General features: G+C 36.1%; 1 protein-coding gene across 3 annotated transcripts; it reads left to right on the forward strand.

Moving 5' to 3' along the window:
• The first annotated feature begins 6351 nt into the window (after window positions 1–6351).
• Window positions 6352–18737, forward strand: LOC145780017 (uncharacterized). 3 transcript variants are annotated; one of them, XM_082591718.1, is made up of 8 exons: window positions 6352–6659; window positions 9659–9787; window positions 10663–10717; window positions 11654–11773; window positions 13676–14227; window positions 14447–14548; window positions 14995–15067; window positions 18220–18737. In XM_082591718.1, the coding sequence occupies exons 1-8, from the start codon at window positions 6441–6443 to the stop codon at window positions 18341–18343; spliced, it is 1374 nt and encodes a 457-aa protein (XP_082447844.1). In that variant the 5' UTR covers window positions 6352–6440; the 3' UTR covers window positions 18344–18737. The 3 variants fall into 3 exon arrangements, with proteins under 3 accessions (XP_082447844.1, XP_082447845.1, XP_082447846.1); XM_082591719.1 differs by having other exon boundaries at window positions 15233–18360; XM_082591720.1 differs by lacking the exon at window positions 11654–11773.
• Window positions 18738–23270: the final 4533 nt, after the last annotated feature.

Raw genomic sequence — 23270 nt, forward strand, 5'->3', positions numbered from 1 at the left:
CGCAGCTTGATCTTGCAGTTTCTTCGCTTTTAAAATCGTGCGCTTGAACAAGTGATATGCTGGTTATTCGCTAAAATATGTTGAGATATTAAATTTTTTATTGTTTATGCAAAAGCCAACATTTAGAGCTATGATCATGAGTGAAAATTTGCAGTTTTACGTTAGTTTACCATATTACCGTTTTTTATAACAAAAGCAAACAAACTTGACCAAACTGATTTTTCAGGAAGCCAAAGCCAACAAAATACTTTGCACCCAACAGAACAAAAGGCTCTTTTTCCATCGCCTTATAACTGAGGATTATGCCCACATGCTATAAACATTGAAAATGTTTTCACAATGTTGTACAATTATTCGATATCTAGGCCTATTTGTCAAATGATGATAACTTTCTGCTTTTATCATGTGACATGTTCGGCTTGGGTTGGTCACCGTCAATTGTTGTTCAGTCTCATTGATGAACTACAAGTATAAAGGCAAAGATGAGTTTTTCATAAATTTATACATTGTATTTTGTGGCATTTGTTCCAACCGACGAACACGAAATCTTTCGAGTATTGATGCAACGACGACATAAAGCGGTAAAAGATAAAATTTAGACTAACCACAAGGTGGCGTTAGCAACTTTCCAAGGCAGTTTGCAAGTGAGGTGCGTGGCGGCCGAGAAGTGATAACGTGAGGGACATTCATCAAAAGGACGTCGGTTCGACACTGTTGGAGAGCAAGCGGCTATATCTCGGCAGAGGACACTTAACAGCAAGCAGAAATACTATTGCACTGGAAGCCACTGACTTTTTGTCCCTTCGCTACTTCTAATTGTCGCATCCCAGACAGGAAAATCAATGTAAAATGCCAGATTTTGCTGTCTGGGATCTGTAATCGCAGTGTATTGTAGCCTATGTTGGCAAAAGTTAAAACGTTGTTACGTATTCTCAATAAAAACAAAAAAACGTGTTTTTGAAATCAATAAAATATCAAAAGCAGGCTATTGCTCTTTTACATCATTAAGTAAGAACAACCTTGCTCACGCTTGTGGATATACAGTAGCCTTAGTCATAGCCGTACGAGCCAGGGGGGCAGGGGGGGCAGCCGCCCCCCCTGTTGTTTCAAAACGTCGCGAATCCGGGCAAAATCTTAAAATTATTAGGGCAAAAATTGCTATATAAAAAGCTACAAAGTTGCATGAATTAAGAAAAACTATAAATTAATATCTTTTACCTATCAAACTAAGTACAGCCTCTTATTTGCACAAGAAATGTGCCGCAAAATTTTCATTTGGCACACCCGTACTGATGTATTGTATTGCATGGTGATCAAACTATAGTATGAAATGCATTTAACCAACTGCATCATGCCAATTTGGGCAGCCACCAAAATATGTCTCTAATACTTTTGTGAAACTGCCCAAATTAAAACACAAAATTTGCTATATTATATAGCTAATTTTATTAATTTTCACAAATGCATCGTGTTGATTTGGGCAGCTAAAAACATGAAATTATTTGATGAAACTGATTAGTCTGTCTGTTTATGCAACTGCCCAAATTAGCGTGAGGCAGTTTACCCAAAATGAACAAATTCATTAATTTTTCCCATTTACATAACTGTATCGTTTAGATTAGGCAACAAAAAATATGAAATTATCTGATCACAGTCTATTTATAAAACTGCCCAAATTGGCATGATGCAGTTGCCTCGCATCAAAATGTACAAAGTCTTTAATTTTTTTCATAATATCCATAAATGCATCATCTTGATTTGGGCAACTACAAAATATGAATTTATATAAATCTGGTGAATAGCCTACCGGTACTTTTACAAAACAATTCGGGTGGGGAGGTCACAGTACTTTTTCAACCATAAATGGACATAGCTAAGCAACACCACAACAACATTTAACAAAAACATGTTATACCTGTTAAAAGTACTGTAATGTTAAGGTGTTGCTTAGCTTTGTTTGGTTACTTTTATAAAAAGGTTCTGCTACTATTCGGCGAGTTCCCTATTCGGCCAGAGCCTTTTTCGGCGAGTTTCCTATTCGGTGATTTTTTGAAAATCCAACGACGCCTTCTGCAAATCCGATGATTGAATATTATTCAATATTCAGACATTGAATCAATGTAAATACGAACTGTTAGGCTAATTGGGTTCTTTGAATCCTACGTCACCGTCTGTATGCAAACTTAGAATATATTAAACTTAGTTATTTTTGTCATCAAATTACCTAGCCTAACTATATTTTTAGAAGTAGTGCTGCCAGACCTTTTTATTTTTGTACTAAAATTCGTATCATCAAAACTGCTTTAATTGATTGAACAAAGTTTATTTGAACAGAAGTAGTATGTCTGTGTTTTATTACATTTAATTATAATTTCTCTATTGTTATGTACTTTTTTCTGAATCCGCATGGTCACCCTGAGCCGGTTTCCTGCAATGTTTATCTTTCTGAGTCTTTTATGACATCACAACTGAATATTTAAGTGGCCTTGTTTATTATTTGTGGTGTGTAAAACAATATTTGTTACTCCTACTTACCATGCTCTTCAAAGATGAATTCATTTGTTCTATCTTGAATACTTTGGTAAGAAGTTCTAGCTAGCTGGTGATCAGTGGCGTAGCCAAGGGGGGGGGGGGGGGGGGGGGGGGGGGGTATTGCAAAGAGCGAGTTTTGCCATTACCAAGCATTCAAATATCTCAGCCAGGAATTAGCAACAAGAAAACATAGAGAATTGTAGCTTTATTTCTGAAAAATACCGAAGAAAACATGATCTTATCCTTTTGCTATGCCACCGGACAGCATCATTTTACAGGAATATTCATAACCACATTTTTGTTGAAAATGCTCTCAGAATGCACCAAATTCAAAGTAATTTTTCAAAATTTTCTGGGGGAGGTCCCCCAGACCCTCCCACTGCTGGGTGTCGTCATAAGCGAAACACGCCCTCAACCCCCGCCCTTTCAAAATTACTGGCTACGCCACTGCTGGTGATCTTGTTATGTTACTTTTTCACTGTTATCATCAGGGATAGTTATCATGCACCGCATACATTATATTTGGGCAATTTCTATAAAAGCGTGCACATTTGGGCAAATTTACTTTCTGCCCCCCCAAAATGCTTTGGTCTCGTACGGCTATGGCCTTAGTTATATAGTATTTATTGCAGCTGAACCACAGCTTTTATCGCTTTTTGTTTTCTCGTTGTTATCTTCTCAAAAACTCATACAAAATTCATAAATATTCTACACAACAGAAAAAACCCATAAATTTCATTGCTTTAAGCTTAACAACTTTTCGCTTAATTTGCAACTGCCAAACTCATTCCGAAAAGCATACGTATATTCAGACGTATGGGCAAAGTTTATGTGCATATTGGGACTGTTTGAAATAGATTTTTGGGTGAAAGGTTTCCTATGAACAAAGCTCGAACTGAAATAACAAAAGATTTCGAGAAAAACTTAATTTGAAACAAAATATAAACAAGACAAGATTTTTTTTAACAAAACAAACATTTCATTTAATTTCGAATTGTCTTGGCATACCAGCCTGCAATAGGCTACTTGTTGCAATGTAACAGAATAGTGCAGCACTTCTCAACCGGTGCGCTGCCGCGCAGTGGTGCGTCATGCAAGCTCGCCAGGTGCGTTGCAGAGGAATCGAACAAATATTTTTGAAACATCTGTATTATTTTTAGAATTAGGATAGAAAGTAGGCCATGTGTTCCCCAAAAATAAGGTAATGAAGTGGGTAGTTCAGTTTCTTAAATAGTGTGATATTTTGGTCAGAGCCAATTTTTTTCAACCAAAAGTCGTGCTGCGTGTCTTTATAATTTGAAATTATTACAATATCAAAGGCTTTTTTCTTATACATTTTTTGCATTATTTGGAATTCTCATTAAGCACACAGTAGGCTACTTTAAAGATAACGCAACAATTACTGTGAAGCCTATGAAATAAAAACTTGCAACCAATTCAAAAAAATACCGGCAAACCCAAAAAATTCAAGCTTGTCACCATATTTTCGCAGGTCTGCAGTTGCGCCCTGAGGTAAAAAAGGTTAAGAAACACTGGAATAGTAATTCTCAATTTTTGTTTGCTAACAAAAAATGGCTTTTCTTGGTACAAAATAAATTGTGCAACACAGGAAATTCGTCATGCTTGGTTATTATACATGCGCTCCTTATTCGAGTAAATCATGTCAAAATCGATATAAATTTTCCATAAGCTAGGTGAGCTGTTTTTGACAAACCTTGCGTTTAAGTGTACGGGAAATTATTTTACTTTTTTGGATGGCTCTCGTCATCTAATTGAAAATAACCTGTAAAAACAATAAAGATGTGCGTAACAAATTCAAATATTGGTTTGAGTTTGGGAGAATCACGTTAAATCGGCTTACTGTTGGTCAAATGTTTAAATTCTGATTTACGTGAAACCATCAACATTTTTCGTTGATTGGCGTTAGAATGACATCTACAGTGACCGAAGAGGCTTTATGATAAAAATTGTACAAAACCCACTGTGGTGGCCACATTACAAAAAGATTGTTAATTGGCAAGTGCTGTTATATTTTAACGATCCCTGTTAAACGACATCCGATCCTATACAACCTACTCTCTTCACTTTCAACGATGCCATTACTTATTTGTTTGTTGAAGTGCTCGCAACTTCGATTACAAAAGCTGTTTCTTTGATAAAAATGGCGGCCAGACTTTTATCTTATGACAAATTTGCTGTTCCAGTTACAAGAGCGCTCGTTTTGACAATTTAATTCTCAATCATGTAATTCTACTTCTTTTGACCGCCGAGCACAGAGCTTTTAAAAGCGCCGTAAAACATGCTCTGGATAAAATTAGTATCCGATTTTTACGAGATCAAAAACAAAAGACGTTGAAACCACGCAAAAACAACAAAAGATCCCTGAAAGTGAGTTGCAAACTGATGATTGATTATATTGCCACACAATTGAGGATTGTGTGAAATTGCTCATATGAGGAATATCAATATCCTGTATATCAGCTTAAGATTCGCTTGATATTAATGGATAAACAGCCTGTCTACATGTGGGTATGAAATTAATAGTCTTTTGGCTTGGCAATATTGTTTTACTGAATTTATCAACAGTCTATTGAATTTTATTTTATTTTGCACTCGGTTTTCTCAATGCTAAGGAAGAGCGCATCTGCTTCGAAGGAAAACTATTTCATATTGTAAACTTCTGTAGGATGTTGGGACTTCTGGCTTCTTTCTTTGAACTCTGGGGCCGAGGGTTTATCCTTTTACCACCCCAGAGACGCCCTGATGTGTCTCTGTTTGTTGTCATTAGCCTGTTGGTATAATAAGATTAATGAAGTTCTTCTTGAAACGATGTGCCACACCAGCAGTATTTTATGGCCAATCTTATTTTCTGAGAGAGATGTCTAATTATATTATTATTACTCGAGGCACGAAGTCAAGCAGGTATCAAATGCGCCTTTTTTTCTTTTGAAATAGTTGCGGGCGCTTTTCAAGTGAAACTGTCAACAAAAATACTTCCATCTTTGTCTCACTTTGCTTAAACGTGAAGAAAGGTAACTACGATCACTTGATTATGTATGAATGATAACAAAATAAGCCCGTTGGTAATGCAATGTGTCACAATGTTTTGTAAGTAACTTGTGCTATCTTCAGGCTTGTCACAATAAATATTTAAACCAAAGGCAACAACATGGTTCAAGTTATTTCCAGTCGTGTAACTTCGTCTACTCTAATCTAACATGAAAAAGAGTAGTTTTTTTACCACTTCTAAAAGCGTTTTAGTCAGATGAGGAAGCAAAGGTTTGCAGGAAACCACAGCCTGAACATATCGTAAAAAAGGTGATAAAGTAGCAGTCAATATTTTGTCAGGTATCAGATGGTTGAGGACTATTTAATAACCGAATCGCAATTCGTAACAGCCGTGGTTGTATTGTGACGCAGGGACAACAATAGGTTACCTATATTGATTTTACAACGAATCCATCCCAGTCTTGTTTAACCAGGATCTGTTAGTTCGCTCGAGAAAAGGAAACAGCACAATGCAAAGAAGTTTGAAATTAGATTGACTAAATGCAGGCTTCATAAAGCCATTATCGTCGCAATGACATTTGCCAAAAAGAGAAGAGATGAGTGTGAAAATCGATACTTACGTCTTGAAGGTTTTGAAGTGTTTGTTTTAAGGTGAACGACAGATGTGAAATGGCAATTGTAAACGAACAATAGCTTTGTAGAAAAATTAAGTATTAGTAATAGACAGCAACTGGGTCATTTTGTTTTTCATTGATTAAAATTCACAACCATTAACCGTAAAATCTTTTTTCTTTGATGTAGTAACTTTATAGTGACTTTGAAGTGTAATTTTGGTTAAAGCCTGTTCTATCGTTGTTGCAAGATTTCCTTACATACATTCTGTTCGTATTTGGAAAGTCATGGCCGAAGTTCGAGTTCCTAAAGCAATAGGAGTCCTTTTGATATTCTTGACTGTTTTGAGATTTGAAGTTCAGTCCTCCATCTTGCAAAAGGAGGAAATAAAGTTATCGCGTCTCAAACGAAGCGAGCCGGTTAAAACTTGTTTTGAAATGGTGTCCGAATGCCGGAAGAACGCCACTTGTCTGAAATCTTATAGAACAGTCAAGAGAAAATGCACGGTGAGGTTTGATACTGATTATTATTATTATTAAATGTTTACTTCTAGAATACGAGATACTGCAAGTAGTGTAGCAATAATCGCTTTAATTTGCCTACTTTGTTCGCCATGGAGACAGCAATATGCAGAGACAGTGATATGCAAACATCAAAAGTGTACCTGAACATAGAACAATATGGCAAACTGATGTACAACCATTGAACCATAGACTGGATGGAAATTAAGATTCTTCGAAAGAAAAGTATTTTGAACTTTTCAAACGTTTATTTCGACTCAAATTTTTTACTTTGTTTCAAAACAATTTTTTAAGTAAAAGATTTTGCTTGTTTGTTTTGAAATACAAAAAATTTAGTTGTTCAATTGAACCAAACACGAAACACACCAGAACCTGGAGCTTAAGATGTATGCACGTGATTTGAGCCATTTTAAGCCAGGTGCTTTGAAGATGCAACAATTATTCGGACCTATTTGCGTATAAAACAAAATTAGCCTGTGACTTCATTGTTTGGTTTCATCTCGACCAAAACAACTTGTTATCAGCAGTCGGACATCAGAGGATGATGACAGTCGATAAACTTGAAACAGCAGCCTACGTACAATATGATAACTCGATCAAATATTCAAACTTAGGTATTTACCCAAACTGATAATGTTCTGTAGGTTGTGCCCAAGCCATATGCTGATATTGCCTGCTGCGTAAATAGTCGTAGCTTATTGAAGCAATGCACTTATAATTACGCCACATGTAGAAACCAAACAGAAAACACTGTTACAAAAGCAAACAAAAACCAGTTTTGAATACTTTATTTACAGGAAATCCAACACACCTGTTCTGCAAAACTAGACTTTGATTTAATTTGAAACAACAAACATGGTCATGGCACTGCTTTGGATTACAAAGTAGTATCAGAAATTTTGTTGTCAAATAAATAAATTCTCTTTCTCAAAGCTTAAGAACACGATCAACTTTTGTGACATCATTTGAAAGTATATTTAACATTAGATGACACTTGTTAGTTTATGTGACATGGACTACTTGAAAATTTATCACATAAAATACTTGTTTCAAGTTTTTGTGGTTTAAAGTAGCTTCTCTTGACGCCAGCTTAACGTGTTACAGAAATTCCAAGTTTAAAGATTTGACGTTTTAACAAGTATACTTAACGCTAATTCAGTTTATTTTATTTATGCAGCAATGATAGCAATAGATCTACCTACAGTATATCAATTTTTGATTTGTTTCCAATACGATAATTTCCCAACCACAAAAAGTGCTTGCAAGTGAGGTTTGGATTTCGAGATTAAAGTAGAATTTGATCCTTTTGCTGCTGTGCCTGAATATAAAAACAACGTGACCTGCGGCGGCCTCAAACGCAAGAAGAAGAATTAGGACTTTTACAATCAAAATATTCACCTTACAAAAACTTAGGTTTTTGGGGATTAACAAAGTAAGAAAAATCTACGCATTGATTAACTGAACAAACAAAGTATATTTAACGAAATACTGACGCAAAAACAAAAGTGCAGTGAGAGTTTAATCGCAAAATACCAGGAACTAAGAAAACATGTTCTGCTTCAACTGATGTCGCGCTGGTTTGACAATTTTTACCCTTCCGTGCAATTATGTTGTTTTCTGGTATTTCCAGGCCAGAGTATAAAGTTTCTGGTATTTCAGGCCGAATGATTGCGGGTTAGGGATTACAAAAAATACTTAAAATTTCTTGGATTTTTAGAGATTTTAAGCGTTTCAATTTAATTCGAAATGGATACTCCTGGAACGCAGGAACAATAGTGACTTTGGTTATACGCTGAAATAATTTAATGAAACTAAAGCAATTGTAAGTAAGCTAAATAGTCTTAATTGGTCAAAAAGCACACTAAAAATAATGTAAACTTGATACTGGTGAAACAATAGTTTTTGATTGATAAATTAAAATTCAGTTTTGAGGTGGCATTTGCTTCCCACACCCCGTAGTTGCATTTTTGGTAGATGGTATAAGGTCGATGTTATGGTATGTTCAAAACTTTAAAGTATAACTTTTATTTAGCCAACATAAAAAAAGTAATAATTTGTTAATTATTTTCTAGAGAAACAGCATTCGGTTGTGCAGCTGTTTTCTCCTTAAAATAGATAAAAAAAAACTTACATTCCCAAAATGCCACTGAGTAAGATTTGATCAGTAATGGATGGTGTGGTATCTCACTGCTTGGTCACACAAATCATGCACCCGATACTTCAAGGGTATAGCCTACGCACGAGTTAAATTGAGTAGGCCTATTTTTTCACTTTGCTGCTTAAATCAACCGCTGAAAAACAAATTAATTTCAAATTTAGGTGGGTTGCTTAACGAAAATCCATTTTCTATTTGGTTCGCTGATTTGAACAACATTACATCGGTGATTCTATCGAGATATTTATTCATGCAAACAGTAGAATTTCAGCAATTCCTGATTCACTTGCAGCACATTCTATGTCACATTTGGCTAATTTTGAAGACAAAATTGCCACAAATGATGATGTGTAATTTGCGATCAGTGTACTGTAGCCTATATCAAGTGCACTCACGTTCGCTTGATTGTAATCCTATTTGTAAAATAAGAGATAACATCAAAGTTCTAAGTGACTATTTAAAGCTTTCAATTAAGGATTATCAGAAGCATAATTTGTGATCATTATTTTGTAGCTGCTATGTTTCATTTATGCCATTTTGCATAAATTATGAGTTAATTTGTCAATTCTTGCCTTTGGCGAAAGTAAACCTGAGACAGAAATCTTGAACTATATGACGATGGCTGCTTTGCCTACGTGAAGCTTTCTAGCCGAAAGCTATGTTGTTGATGCTAAAATGTTTAAGTGTAAAGGGATATTTTTGATCGTGATGTCAATGTGTTAAAGTTCTTGATTCACCATTTTGTTTTGTATCAGTTTCTTACAACTCGCCCTGGAGGTTTTTGAACGTAGTTGGCTATTTGAACAACTTTTGAACTTTTTATCAACAGTTTTTCCGTCAAACATGCCGTGCACCGACAACTTTCCATGCTCAATGCTTCAAAGAGATTACTATTCTGAAAGAAGTTGTGTTTAAAGAAAAGTGTGATTGCTTCAATAACAACTACATTATGATGAACGTAAGTGGGTTGATTGATCAATCCAGTTTTATAAATCTTTCAAACAAAAACCTACTTCAAAACTGGGTCTGCTACTATTCGGTGAGTCCGATTCGGTGAGTCCCTAACCTCTAACCCTAACTCCAAACCCCTAACCCTAAAACGGCAATGATAATTAAGCTACGGCACCCAATAATTAAAAAAAAAAAATTGAAAAAATCCCCCGTTAAGAGATCGGACTCACCGAATCGGACTCACCGAATCGGACTCACCGAAACGGGCCATTCCGTCAAAACTTGTAATCAAAATTTCAAGCGAAAACTCAAGTGAAGTGTCTCGTCATAACTCATTTCACATATCAGCTTGGAGTAACATTATTCATATTTCTGTACAAAAAACAACTGTCCAGCTTTTTTTTTTTTCAGTTATAAAGGTATTCTTTGCAGTACTAAAATATTTAAGCACAGTAAAGCTAAGCTTAAGTTATCTATTAGTATGATCATAATATTCGTTTTTGTTTACGCATCTAAGAATTAACAACGTCTAATAAAACGAGGTTTTACATCCACTATAACTAACTTTCACTATAAAACAATGAAAACTATTAATACTACAAAAAGTGCTCAATGCTAAGCAAAAAGGCAAAGCAGAGCAAATTAAATCAAATATAGTTATTACTATCTGAAGCCTTTACAAATTGTTTCACCTAACGGATCATCAGAAGGTCTTATTCAAATAGAATTTATCAACTATTATCAACTATTATCAACTATCAACTATTCTATTTGAATAAGACCTTCTGATGATCCGTTAGGTGAAACAATTTGTAAAGGCTTCAGATAGTAATAACTATATTTGATTTGATTTGATTTAACTTTCACTATAAATTTCTTTAGAAAATTCAAAAATGCATGGATATTGAAAACATGATTTTCGTCAACCCCTGCTATGGTAAGTATTTTATTTGCCTATAGTTGCTTAGATAGTGTCACAACAGTTGTCTTAGTATCAGGTTAGATATTTATTTACCAATTCCGTCTACTTATCAACATTATGCATCAATTCAGATTTAGCAGACAAAAAAGGTTTAGTTACAAAAACTTTCTTATCGTTTTAAAACATCTTATTTTGCAGTAGTGCTTGGTACATTTCTTTCGTATGACATTGGCTTAAGTGCTGTTTTACACTCATAAAGTGATTGACATGAGCAATTGGGCATGGCCTATTCAAATGATATTGGTATAATTTTATTGATAAAATTTTAAAAGATTTTTCTCCACACTTACGTTTTGTACTTGTAGCTTGCACGAAATAAAACATTGACAAAAAATACGACAAATGGTGCAATTTTTAAATATGAAATGTTGTTACGCTTTAAGTAATAACGTCTAATTTTAAATCTTAATACGTAATTTTGAACGTAAAACGTTTTTAGAGTGATTGTTTGTTGCTTTCCGTTTTTTCAAGAACCAGTGTTTAGGCAACATCAAAGCTCATTTCTCGAGAAATAATTTTAAGTTACAATTGGAGCAAATTGGAAACCGGTGAAAATTGACTGCCCTGTCTTTTGTTTGTTACCATGAATTTCTGCTCTATTAACCTTTGTTAATCTTTGTAACTTCAAAAGAGATTTTATTTCAAAGTATAGAAAATTACTATAAATCACTCGTCTGGTGGATCAAATGAAAGTCAATAAAAAAAATCTCAGAAATGTATTTGCTGAAAGGGTATGACGAGATAATTTTATCACGTCGCTCAGATCGAGATCATGAAACCTGAAACTATTCAACCAAGGTCACTTTTAATAGAATGATAAAATGTGTTGTTTAAATGCCTGACTTAGTTGAATCAACGTAAAAGTGAAAATTTGTAATCCAAATTACTTAGACCGTGCAGAATTGGCTCTTGAAGAAGAGCAACGGTTGCTAGCTGACGCCACTACGAAAGCATTTGTTACCTTGGACACACATAGCATTGCTGATGGCTTTAACAGCACCAGCGACCATGGTAAGGCATGGACTACATGTCACATTTCAAACGACTTCGAATCGAATCAAATCGGTCTTGATACCCAATCGCAAAATTTCTCTTTGCATGTGAATGCTGTCTTCTTGCAAATGCATTACTTCCATCAAACCATCCAGAGTTTTCACAAATATGGTTAACGTTGTGTCTTCCTATGTGGAGAACACGAAATAAGACCTTGAAAGAAATAGTAATTGTGAATTGTTTTGCTGATAATGATTATGTACCAAGTGTTAGCCAGCCATTCAAAGGTAGCTTAATCAAGTTATATAAATTTCTGCTTCTTTTACCTTGATAGCTTGAAAGTCGTATTTATCCAAGTCGCCAATGCAAAAGAAAGTGGGAATGACTTTTATTTTTCATTCGTGTTCTAGTCTAAAATCATCGATTTCTTGACTAATGAAACGTCAACGTAGTCGCGATGGGATTTAAGCCAGTTTCAAAATTAAAAACTAAAATTCTCACTTAAAATTTTATAAATTCAAATTAACAAAAATAATACTAAAATTCGTTATATACTCGATTTTTTTTAATTTTTCAACAAAATTTTAAAAACAAAATAACAAATTTAAATTTTATTGCTTAGTCGTGAGGTACTCGTTCTTTATTGCATTACTGCTAAACATAATTTAAAAATCATCGGAAATTGAAATGAGATTTTGAAGAGTTGTAACTTTATGTAAACAATATAAATAAAAGTGACTTGTTTGTCCATTTCATGATTTATCTCATGTAACCAAATTGATTTCTTTGCTGAAAGTTTTAACCACTCAGCGGAAACCATCACTGATCAGTATACTTTCAACTTAGTAGCTTTCTTTCGTATTTCAAGCCAGCAAATCAGTCTTTTTTGCATTGCCACAAGCCCACAACGTCTACAGATATTGAAACAATGTCTACAAACATTGAAATAATATAAAAAGGAGTAATTTGTTGGCTGGGCTAGTCAGTGATCAACAGTAATCGTTACCTTTTTCTATTTAATTTTTTTCTTCTGAGTAATAATTGTTTGAGCGCACAACTATCTTCAACTTTGCAAGTTTGCAATAATCATGTCATGATTTTCGTTTGTTTTCTTCCAAATGATTTCATTTGTTTTCTTCACCTTCACTTACGTGTTGAAGTTTTGATAAGCAAACGAAATCAAGCAACACTTCGGCATGTCTAATACGAACGTTTTCGGCTGTACAACTAGCCGTTGTCAAGCATCTGAAAAACTGATTGCTGAACAAGGGCCATTAATTTATATCAGAATTGTGAAGAAATTTGCCTCAGAAATATATTGTAGCCGAAATCATTAACATCGTTTGTGTAAATGTCGTTGTTTTGCTTGGTTTCGTTCCTTTATTGATCAACAAAGCAACCTGTTTAGCAAAATAGCTTAGTAAAGTTTTGATAAATATCACAAATATCTAATTTTCCGGTTTGATTTAAAATTTAATATAATCTGTATTCGCTTGAAACAATGTAACCTACTGTACATGCTTGTGATGTCACTAGGCCTGTGAAGTCAACTGTGAACGCCAAATATTCTAGTTCCGCGTTGTAATTGTATACTGGATGCTTGATTGGGGTCTGGGTTTTTTGGTGTACACAATGTGAGTGAATCTGTTGCTTGTCAATATTGTAAGTTGTTTGGTCCGTAAAAGTCAATACACATTTACTGAATAAGTTAATGAGCAAGCTGAATCAACAACAAAGATTCCCACAATATGACAATTTAATGTTATAGTTATCTATTATGTGATTGGAAATTTTCACTGAAGTTTTTTTTCTTTATTGTTGACATTCAACGAGGAGCTTCGTGCAAAAGCTTTAACAAATTATCTCTGTATTTGATTTATAACCTGTATATCATGTTATAATCATCCTACTTTATTTTAGACTTCATAGCAACAACAGAAAAGCATGTGAATTCTGCTGCTGGAGACCATGGCCTTGGAAACGATGTGCTGGGACAAAAATCTCCCAACGAAAGGAACACCATGTCTGATAGCAATATCAAAAATCTTCGGCCACCTAAGTCACCTATTGAACCAACTGAAGAGGAATTGAAACGCTTGGATGAGTTGTTTGCTATAAACGACGAAAAGCCGCACGAGGCAAGATCGCCGATCGTCTTTGAAACTCCTATCTTGGACAGCAATGACGTAAACAATGCAGTCAGTGACAACGGAAAGTTTGAAAAAGAACCACCAGAGCAAGAAAAAAACTTGAATTTTGCGAATGCCAACAAAAGACCTTTCGCTTCTCAAATAACCCAACCTGTCACTCTGCTACCCAATGACGATTCGAATGACGTCAATACCGAAGATGAAGAAAGTAAAAGGCCAAAAATGACTGACGTAAATGCAAGTGAATTAGATCAAGTTGTCGCCACGCTTGTGAATGAATCTTACAAGACAGATGGAAACAACGACGTAGATGGAATAGAAGGTAAACATGGCGGCTCACCGGTGTTTTATTTTTTTTATTCCTTTATCATTAAAAAATATTACTTCTGAGCATTTATTAAAAGATTTCCAAAAATACACTTTAGTTGTAGAATCTAGCATATCGTGACAGTAAACACGAATAATCACAACGTAAAACCGTTTTATCGACCCACTGTCAGTAGATACGAAACCGAGATCTAACGATAAATTGATATCGCAGAGAAAAGTGAAGAGAAATTGTCCGAATCAGATCGAATCTCTTTCGATCAATCATCTTCAAATGTCAACAACGATAAAGTTCAACAACAATCAAGCGCATTAAGTAAGTGAAAGAAGACTGAATCATAGACTGGCTGAATGCTGTAAGCAAGCGTCCGCCTAGTGCGCTCAAAAAGACGATGGTTAATTATAGCCCATCACTTCCTTTCCGTTTCAACATATTTACTTTATTGATTTGTCTATTAGATGTGTTTTTGCAATAAAACATCAACCTTCTTTTCAATAATATTAAGTGAAACTTTATTTTTACAACAAAGTAACTCTTTTTGACATTGATTTAACGCATGCAGTCATTTTGAGTCAGGACACTCTGCAACAGTGAGAGGGATGCCGAGATTGATAAGTTTGTCGTTCAACATTTGACAATGTTTAAAGTAAAAAATATTTTCTGATATCATATTAACAATGTGCAACGCATGTTGTTATTTATGAAAATTATCTTGTAAAAGTTCATACTTGCCTGATACTAAAATTCATTTGTTTTTGCAGATATTGTGTTCATTGTGCTTGGGTCTGTTATATTGGTGGTCGCCACTTTGGGAACGCTTTTGTACTTCAAAAGGTAATGACGTAAATTTGTTTTGCGGTATGTAGGGTTGAGGGTCTACTCCTTTACCCCCATTTGGGTCATTTTTTTTTCGGATTACACTGAAAGGTTACTGGAGAGCAACCAGTCATTAGAGCTTGATCTCCTCCAAGACACATCGATCTTCTTCATTATTTATAGGACGGAAGATGGTACATACTTTCCCACTCCGTCTTTCGGTCGATGGAACTGGAGTTAAACAACCCCTTCTCTACTTCAAAAGCTATGGTCCTCATCGACTAAAAAAGACGCCCATGTTTGTTTCACGTGTTTAAAATTGCTCTGTTTGCCAACACGCTTGGCTTTGAGCACTTTTTGTTGTTGCATCAACAATAGTATTCAAAATCAAAATCAGCGCCGGATATGGAGCAGTGCACGCATGCGATGAACTTTTTAAAGAATGGTTGCAGCGCCAAAGACAGTGCATATGAGATGTGCAAACCGAACGACTCTACTACAATACTGCTACTGTTGTAAATGAAATCGTTAGGAATAAAGCAAGCTTGAAGTTACTTGTATTTTGTTGATTATTATTATTATTGTTAATTTTTGTTTAAATACAAGAATAATCTAAAGGTTGACATGAAGACAGGCTTTCCTGATCACTTAATCTGAATCTTCAAATTACCGGGCGTAAGCCTGGATACAACAAAACAACAATAACAATAATAAAATAGAGTACTGTAACCATAATGAATATCGCATAACTGCTGAGCACGCAACACGCTTACAACTTGCGTCTAGCGATTTATTGGTTCTTGTCATACGCTTACCACAAATCTTGAAGGTAATTTGTCATGTTTAGGAATAAATATCAGTGTGGGTTGTCATTTAAGCAAACCAAAAACCGCACTTCACAAAATTCTGTTTATGCTGTGACAATAATATTGCAACTTTGACATTCAATCAACGTCTCAAAAACATAACAGCGCAAAAAAAGTGAACGTTTGCACAAAAACAGTTGGTGTATCATTTGATTATGCGACTGGCACTTTAAAATAACCAGAAATAACCCTACATTTTCTCACGTTCTTGATTTAAAACTATTTGGGCTGTCAAACATGACACTTTAGATATATCTCTTTATACTTTATGAAAACAAAAAGTAACTTTAACTTCCATCACGTATGTATTTGAGATGTTTTGGCTCTGTGAAGGCGAATGAAGTAGGGTTATGTCTAAAGGAGTAAACTTGAAACTTGAGTAAACTTTAAACGATCATTTCACAAACTGAACCAGAAAATGCCAAATGGCAGTGATTTCTTTAGTTCTGTTTTCATGAAATTTAACGCTCCATCAGGCTTTGTGATTTTAGTTTGCCAAGATAGTTGAGAGGTTTCTCGGCTGTAAGGAATTAATATGAGAATATCTGACAGAATCTGTACTAAGATGAAAATTTATTTAACAAAAGTGCTTTTTCTATAGAAATTTTTCGTTACTTGGAAGAAAATGTTTCGTATTTTCATGTAAGTCACACCAAACATAGAATTTTCAAAGGTGTTTCTCCGTTATTCAGCTTGTAAAATCGCTTTTTATTATCGTTCGGATTGATTGATTGATTGATTTTATTTCGTTGTAGGTAAATATAATACAATAAATACAGCAATAAAAAAGGAATTTCCAGCAACGGGAATCTGCGAAGAGACCATGGGTCTTCGAGTCAAGCAGATACCCCAGAGGAGATACCCCAGAGGAGATACCCCAGAGGAGATACCCAGATACCCCATCGGAGATATTTTATACAAAATTAATGCTTTTTTGTCACCGTTTATCACCTTAGTATTTATTTGACATGTAAACATCCAAAATTATTTTTTTTGGAGGGTAACATCAAAACACGAGGATTTTTTAAGCTATGCTTTAATATACCATTTATGAATTTTTCATATTTTTTGCATTTTTTCTGTTGAAAATATCGTTCAAAAGGTGTTTAATGTCTTCTTTGAATGTGGTAGTTTTGTAAAAAAGCTCAAGTAGGCTATCTAGTCAATATATTATCTCAAATGGCACATAAAGCACATGGTGTTTACGTTACCAAGAGCCTTGAAAGCTTTTCACATTAGTCTACCACTGGTTGCAGTGTTGTAGCCTACAGATGTAGGCTACTCTATCAATAACTGAATGGACATGAATAATCACTAATCTGGATTGTACATGATTGGACAAGACCTAATATGAGCGAGCGCATGGATAAAAATTTTGCCACAACTTGGATGAGTAGAATTTCATGTCAGAGATACTTCTATTTCTTGTTTTTCAAGTCAAAAACAGCATGCAATACTATAAAACGTTATTTAAAAGAATTTTCAACAACACTAGGGTGAAAGCTTACATAACAAGGGCTAGCATGATTGATTTCACCAGCAAATTGTAGTTTTGGGAAACCCTGATTTGAGGCGTTTAACATGGCAGATAGCCGAATTCAATGTTGTGGCATGTTTACGCGTTGCGTGATTTTTCCATTGATGTTAGGCCAACGCTAAGGATTGTAGATCATAGGGATGCGAAACTTCATCCGCTTTTGGCTTATCCGCAACACTAGAAGGGTTACGTTTTTTTGTAATTTACAAAATATTTTACTTTTTATGGGTTATATAAGAAGAGTGAAGTTGGCTTTAAAGTGATTTAAGGTTTTTAGTTGAAAACAAGCCAGCAGTAAAGCGTAAAAAAATGTCAAATTGGCAATTGACCCTTCTAATGTTGAAGGAACAACGGAGTTGCGCGTCCCGTAATGTACCGTCCCTAGCCAACGGAAAGTTGATGCAGTTGTAAACTTGAGTAACTTGACGAGAAAATGATTAGAAAGTAAAAACAGGGTTGTTGAGCACTTCAAACTGATTATCATAGCTAAAGGGAAATTCGGGTTCTGATTAACCAAGAAATCCAAATAATTTTCTCCTTAACAAGGATTTTTCATGAAATAAAATCAAATGACTTATCAGTCATTTTTCATCAGCGCAAACACCACGTTGACAAACACAAAACTGTACAAAAAATCCAACAACATTCATTATAAAAATATATATACTGTAGCCTATATTGCTTTATGAAGTCTTTCTTCTATAAATCAAATAGACAATGCTTTCCGCTATAGTCACAGGTCAACTAATTTCTCTGTTTATTTTTAGAGCAAAAAGAACTGACTATGCTCGTGGAAAGTGTCTTGCAAAATCATGTCAGTCTGCAATTATCATCAAACCCATCTTTGAAGATAGTGATCGGAACGTGAAGAGAAAGATAAATCGTGTTTGACATGTAAGCTTGGGGATGATGATCGGAGAATCGATCATTAGCGAGAATACGGAACGATGCCCACGGTTGGTTTGCAACGAGAAATTTCAGAGTGGTTTTGATTGAGCCATAACAACGTTCTATTGATACCAAGCGGGACAAATCTTATTTTACTGTTGCTTGAGATGTAATTGTCCCGAATCATTGCATTTGTTACGATTTGCTGAGAACTCAAATTACTTAGCATTATTTTATAACCGTCTTTTATATTGTACTTCTTTATTATGTATGATTGATTTTGTCCACCAAAATGTTTGCATGTTCTCTTCTGTCATTGCTGCTCCAGTGTAAACTTTTTTCATGTCTATTTTCATCATCCTTTCCAGTTTTTTTGTTTTTAATAAATTGCTTTAAAGCCAAACGATTTTTACTCAGACATTTTGTTAAAAGTATCCCTGTACAGGATTACTACAGAAATACTACAGGATTTGAAATTTTAGATCCAATGTTATTCGACAGTACAACCACATAACAACATAGATGGTCACAACGGTAAACCATAATCTCTTCGTGGGAAAATTGTAACATAAGATTTCCGCATCCGTTCGTCTGTATGTAATGACCGAAAAAGAAACACTTCTTTGAAACGTCTATTCAAAAAGTGTATTCCTGTAAAATTAGCCCGCGGCTATCGAAAATGAGGTGCAACGCAATACACCACTAAAAACTTGTCACTACAACAAACTACTTACATAAAAGACGGAAATTTTGTCCAGCTAGCAAGCGAAACAGTTAAATTTGCGACCAACTTCCAAGCAACAATTTTACGAATGGTCAGAATACATTTCAATATCTCAAACTCACGTACGCAGTTATGTGACGCAATAATGAAAGGAATTGTGAAGCAATTCAAACAGGTGTTCAAAGGTGATGATGCAATGTTTCATCAGGTCTTACGAACGATGGTGCAATATTTGGACATTTTCTAGCAATTTCCATGACGTAAGATGCCAGCTAGGTTAAGTAGACCATAACGGTTTTATATGACGTTTGATTTGGTGAACAAAATTGTCGGGAACATAGCGGCCCCTAGTTATGACAGTCTAACATGGCATAACTAAAAAAGAATTGACGACAATTGTGAGCCAATGAATAAAAACACACGATACACAAATTGTTTGAATCACTCACGTTTAAGTTAATACGCAAATACAAAGGGCATGCAAAGAATGAACAACAATACGAATAATACACTACGATACATGAAATTGGTACCATAAGTACACGCTAAAATGACGCTATATACAATGGTTGCGATAATAACCGACTGTTCTGGGATCAGACAAGTGTCGGCCACCGCAGACAAAACCAGGCTCAAACCCTAACACTTACGTGTTCTTTACGGGGGCGAGGCACGAAATATCCCTCAACACGTAGTCTACTTTCACTTTCCCCGTACTCTCATCATAGTTGCAGACGGCAACTTTAGCTCTACGAACCACAGGCTTCCCTTTCCTAATTTGTGGAACTACCTCATGCACCCTCCCAAGTTGATACTTCCCACGTTTACCAATGTCTTGGAGAGAGCCCACCACTACAAGTTGACCAGGCTCCAAATTCTCGGCCATTTTTAGCCATTTTTTCCGGCCCTGAAGCCCTGGCAAGTAAAAATCGATCCATTTGCTCCAAAACTGCTGAGAAAGTGACAAATTGAACCGATAATCCCTTCTTAGTTGGTCACGATCATGTGGTTTCCCAACAGCACAGTATGGGTCTAAGTATGGGGTCAAAAGTGAGGCAGGGGTGATGACAGTAAAATCTTTAGGGTCGTCACTCAAAGGTACCAAAGGGCGTTCGTTCACGATCCGAACGGCACTGCCTGTGTACGTAAGCAGTTCAATAAAATTGGGCTTACGTATTGAAGAGTCCAAAATGTGAAAAAATGCAATTTTAAATTGTTTTACCATTGCCTTCCAGGCGCCACCTTGCGCCGGAGCATACGGAAGTATAAAATCCCAGTTTATCTCTCTCTGTCTCAGGGCGTTGTGAAATTCAGCTGATTCTATCAACTCGGGTAACTTCTTAGATGCTGCCTGAAAGGTGCTTCCATTATCGGAATAGATAGCATTAACCTGCCCACGTAAATCTGTAAACCTAGTAAAGGCAAGTAAAAAATCACTCAGCGACAATGACGTAACCAGCTCAACATGAATAGCTCGAGATGCCATACATGTGAACAAGAGTCCCCAAGCTTTTTTGTGGCTCCTACCTTCAACAAAGGTTAAAGGTCCAAGATAGTCTAAGCCGCAATCAAAAAAGGGTTTCCTTTGCGCAGTTGTGCGAGACAAAGGTAAATCATACATGAGCTACCTTATAGGCCGCGCTTTCTCAATCGCACATACACCACAATCATTAAGATACCTCTTCACGGAGGCATTACCATTAGCGATCCAAAACTTCTGTCGCGTAGACAACAAAGTGTGCTGTACTCCACAGTGCGCATTTCGATTATGATGCGACAGTACAACAAGCCTAGTGAAGGGGTGTTTCGAAGGCAAAACAATCGGATGCTTTGCTTCTAGAGAGATCTCGGGAGAATTACTTAAGCGCCCTTCAATGCGGATTACACCAGCGTCATCTACACAAGGTCTGTACTTTTTAAATGAACGCAATTCTTTCAAGCGTTCCTTCTCACGTTGCGAAGCGCCAACACTACCTCGCTTTATCACTTCCTCAAGGGCATCCGGCGATCGTTTAGTCATTAAATGTACCACATCGCCATACACGCTCTTCTGAACAAACTTCACAGTCAAGTCTAAGGCTCTATAAAGATAAGAGGCGTCCAGTTTTGGCTTCACAAAGCTACGCTTTCTCGTTTTACAGTACAAAAATTCAACAAAAGCAACCAAATAAGCGATTCTCTTTTTCATAACATACAAAGAAGGTGCGGCCTCGATCAATCTGTAAAGGCCACCCTGTCCAACGTCAAGCGACTCCTCTTCGTCACGAAGGTATAGGCTATGGACAGGTACTGGAGTGGCGTTTTCTACAAATGGAATTTCTTCACACTGATAGAGAAGACTAGAACCATTCAACCACAACTCTCGAAATTCTTTCTTTGTAATAAGATTTGGCCGTGTGCCAACATCAGCTGAGTTCATATCGGTAAGGCAAAAACGCCAATCCTGGGCTCCAGACAACAATAAAATATGCTCAACTCGACGCGTAATAAACTTATTCAAACGTAAATCAGGGTTTTTAACCCACTGCAACACAGTCCGAGAATCACACCAAAAATATTTAAGGCAGTCGGGCATCTTCAATGCCTCGTAGGCCTGCTTCACGAGTCTTGCTGTATTCAAAGCGGCAACAAGCTCTTTCCTAGCTATCGGCCAAGAAAACTGATTTTTTACAACAATGGTAGATTTACCCAAAACGAAAGACACACTAGGAACTCCATTAACCAGTCTACGTAAGTAAACAACAGAAGAGAAAGCTTGATTCGAAGCATCACTAAACCCATGCAATTGATATGAAACAACATCATCCGGACTACACACACCAGAGTTTGCAAAATACCATCTCGGTAACGAAAAATCCTTAAGCAGGTCTAAAGAACGAAGCCACGACTCCCACTCTTTTACAAAGCTATCAGGAACCTCGGTGTCCCAATCAAACTTGTCTATCGCCAATTGCTGAAGTATCTAGGGACGGTACATTACGGGACGCGCAACTCCGTTGTTCCTTCAACATTAGAAGGGTCAATTGCCAATTTGACATTTTTTTTACGCTTTACTGCAGGCTTGCTTTCAACTAAAAACCTTAAATTACTTTAAAACCAACTTAACTCTTCTTATATAACCCATAAAAAGTTAAATATTTTGTAAATTAGAAAAAAACGTAACCCTTCTAGTGTTGCGGATAAGCCAAAAGCGGATGAAGTTTCGCATCCCTATGAAGTATCAGACGTGCTTTTAGAAAAAATGGCGCTCCAAAGCCTAGCGGATCAAAATTTTGTCCAAGCTGACTGAGCATACTTCGGCGTGTGTGTTTAGCTAAGGTCTTTAAGGAACATGCGATACGCATCTCGTCAGACTCGGTTTGCCACACACAACCCAATGTCTTCGCTGATGGCAAAGTCATATTTTCAGTCTGAAAGTCAATGTCACGAATCAAAGGTGAAAGCATCTCATTATCCAAATTTGACAAGACAATCATAGCCTCCTGGTTAGCACTCCACTTAACAAGCTTAAAACCACGGCTATCAAACAAAGCAATTGATTCATGAGTGATTTGCTGAGCTTCCTCTAAGCTATCAGCCGAAAATATAAAATCATCCATGTAGCCTACATATCATTTGCAATATTGCAGAGAGTTAATTCACCAGCACCGCTTGGATTTTGCTCGATCATTTTCTTTATAGCCAAGCAAGCGATATATGGGCTACTCTTTACTCCCCAAGGGTGTACGCAAAAACGAAAGGGTATCATTCTACCATTTTCAAGGTCATCATCTTCAAACCACAATATACGAAACAAATCCCTCTGCGACTCAGGTAACTTTATTTGAAAGAAGCATTTAGTCACATCAGCCATGAAACCAAATCTACCAAGCCGAAATCTAGCCAAGACATCTACCAGAGGGTTTAACAAGTCAGGACCCGAAAACATTACATCATTAACACAAGTTCCTCGAAATTCAGACTTGCCATCGTAAACAATACGCTTTTTTAATTGTGACGTCACAAAGTATGGTAGATACCACTCAAATCTCTTTACATTTTCTGCTTCACCAGCACGCTCAATATAGCCATTAGGTTTAAGATCTTTCATGGTGTCAGTAAGGAAATCACGAAGTTCAGGCTGTTTTAAAGCCTTCTTCCTTAAAGCAGCAGCTCTATCTGACGCCAACACAAAATTGTTAGGTAAATCAATATCTTCCTTCAACG

This window comes from Aplidium turbinatum, chromosome 11 (genome assembly GCF_918807975.1).
Source record: "Aplidium turbinatum chromosome 11, kaAplTurb1.1, whole genome shotgun sequence".
In the NCBI taxonomy this organism is placed as follows: domain Eukaryota; kingdom Metazoa; phylum Chordata; class Ascidiacea; order Aplousobranchia; family Polyclinidae; genus Aplidium; species Aplidium turbinatum.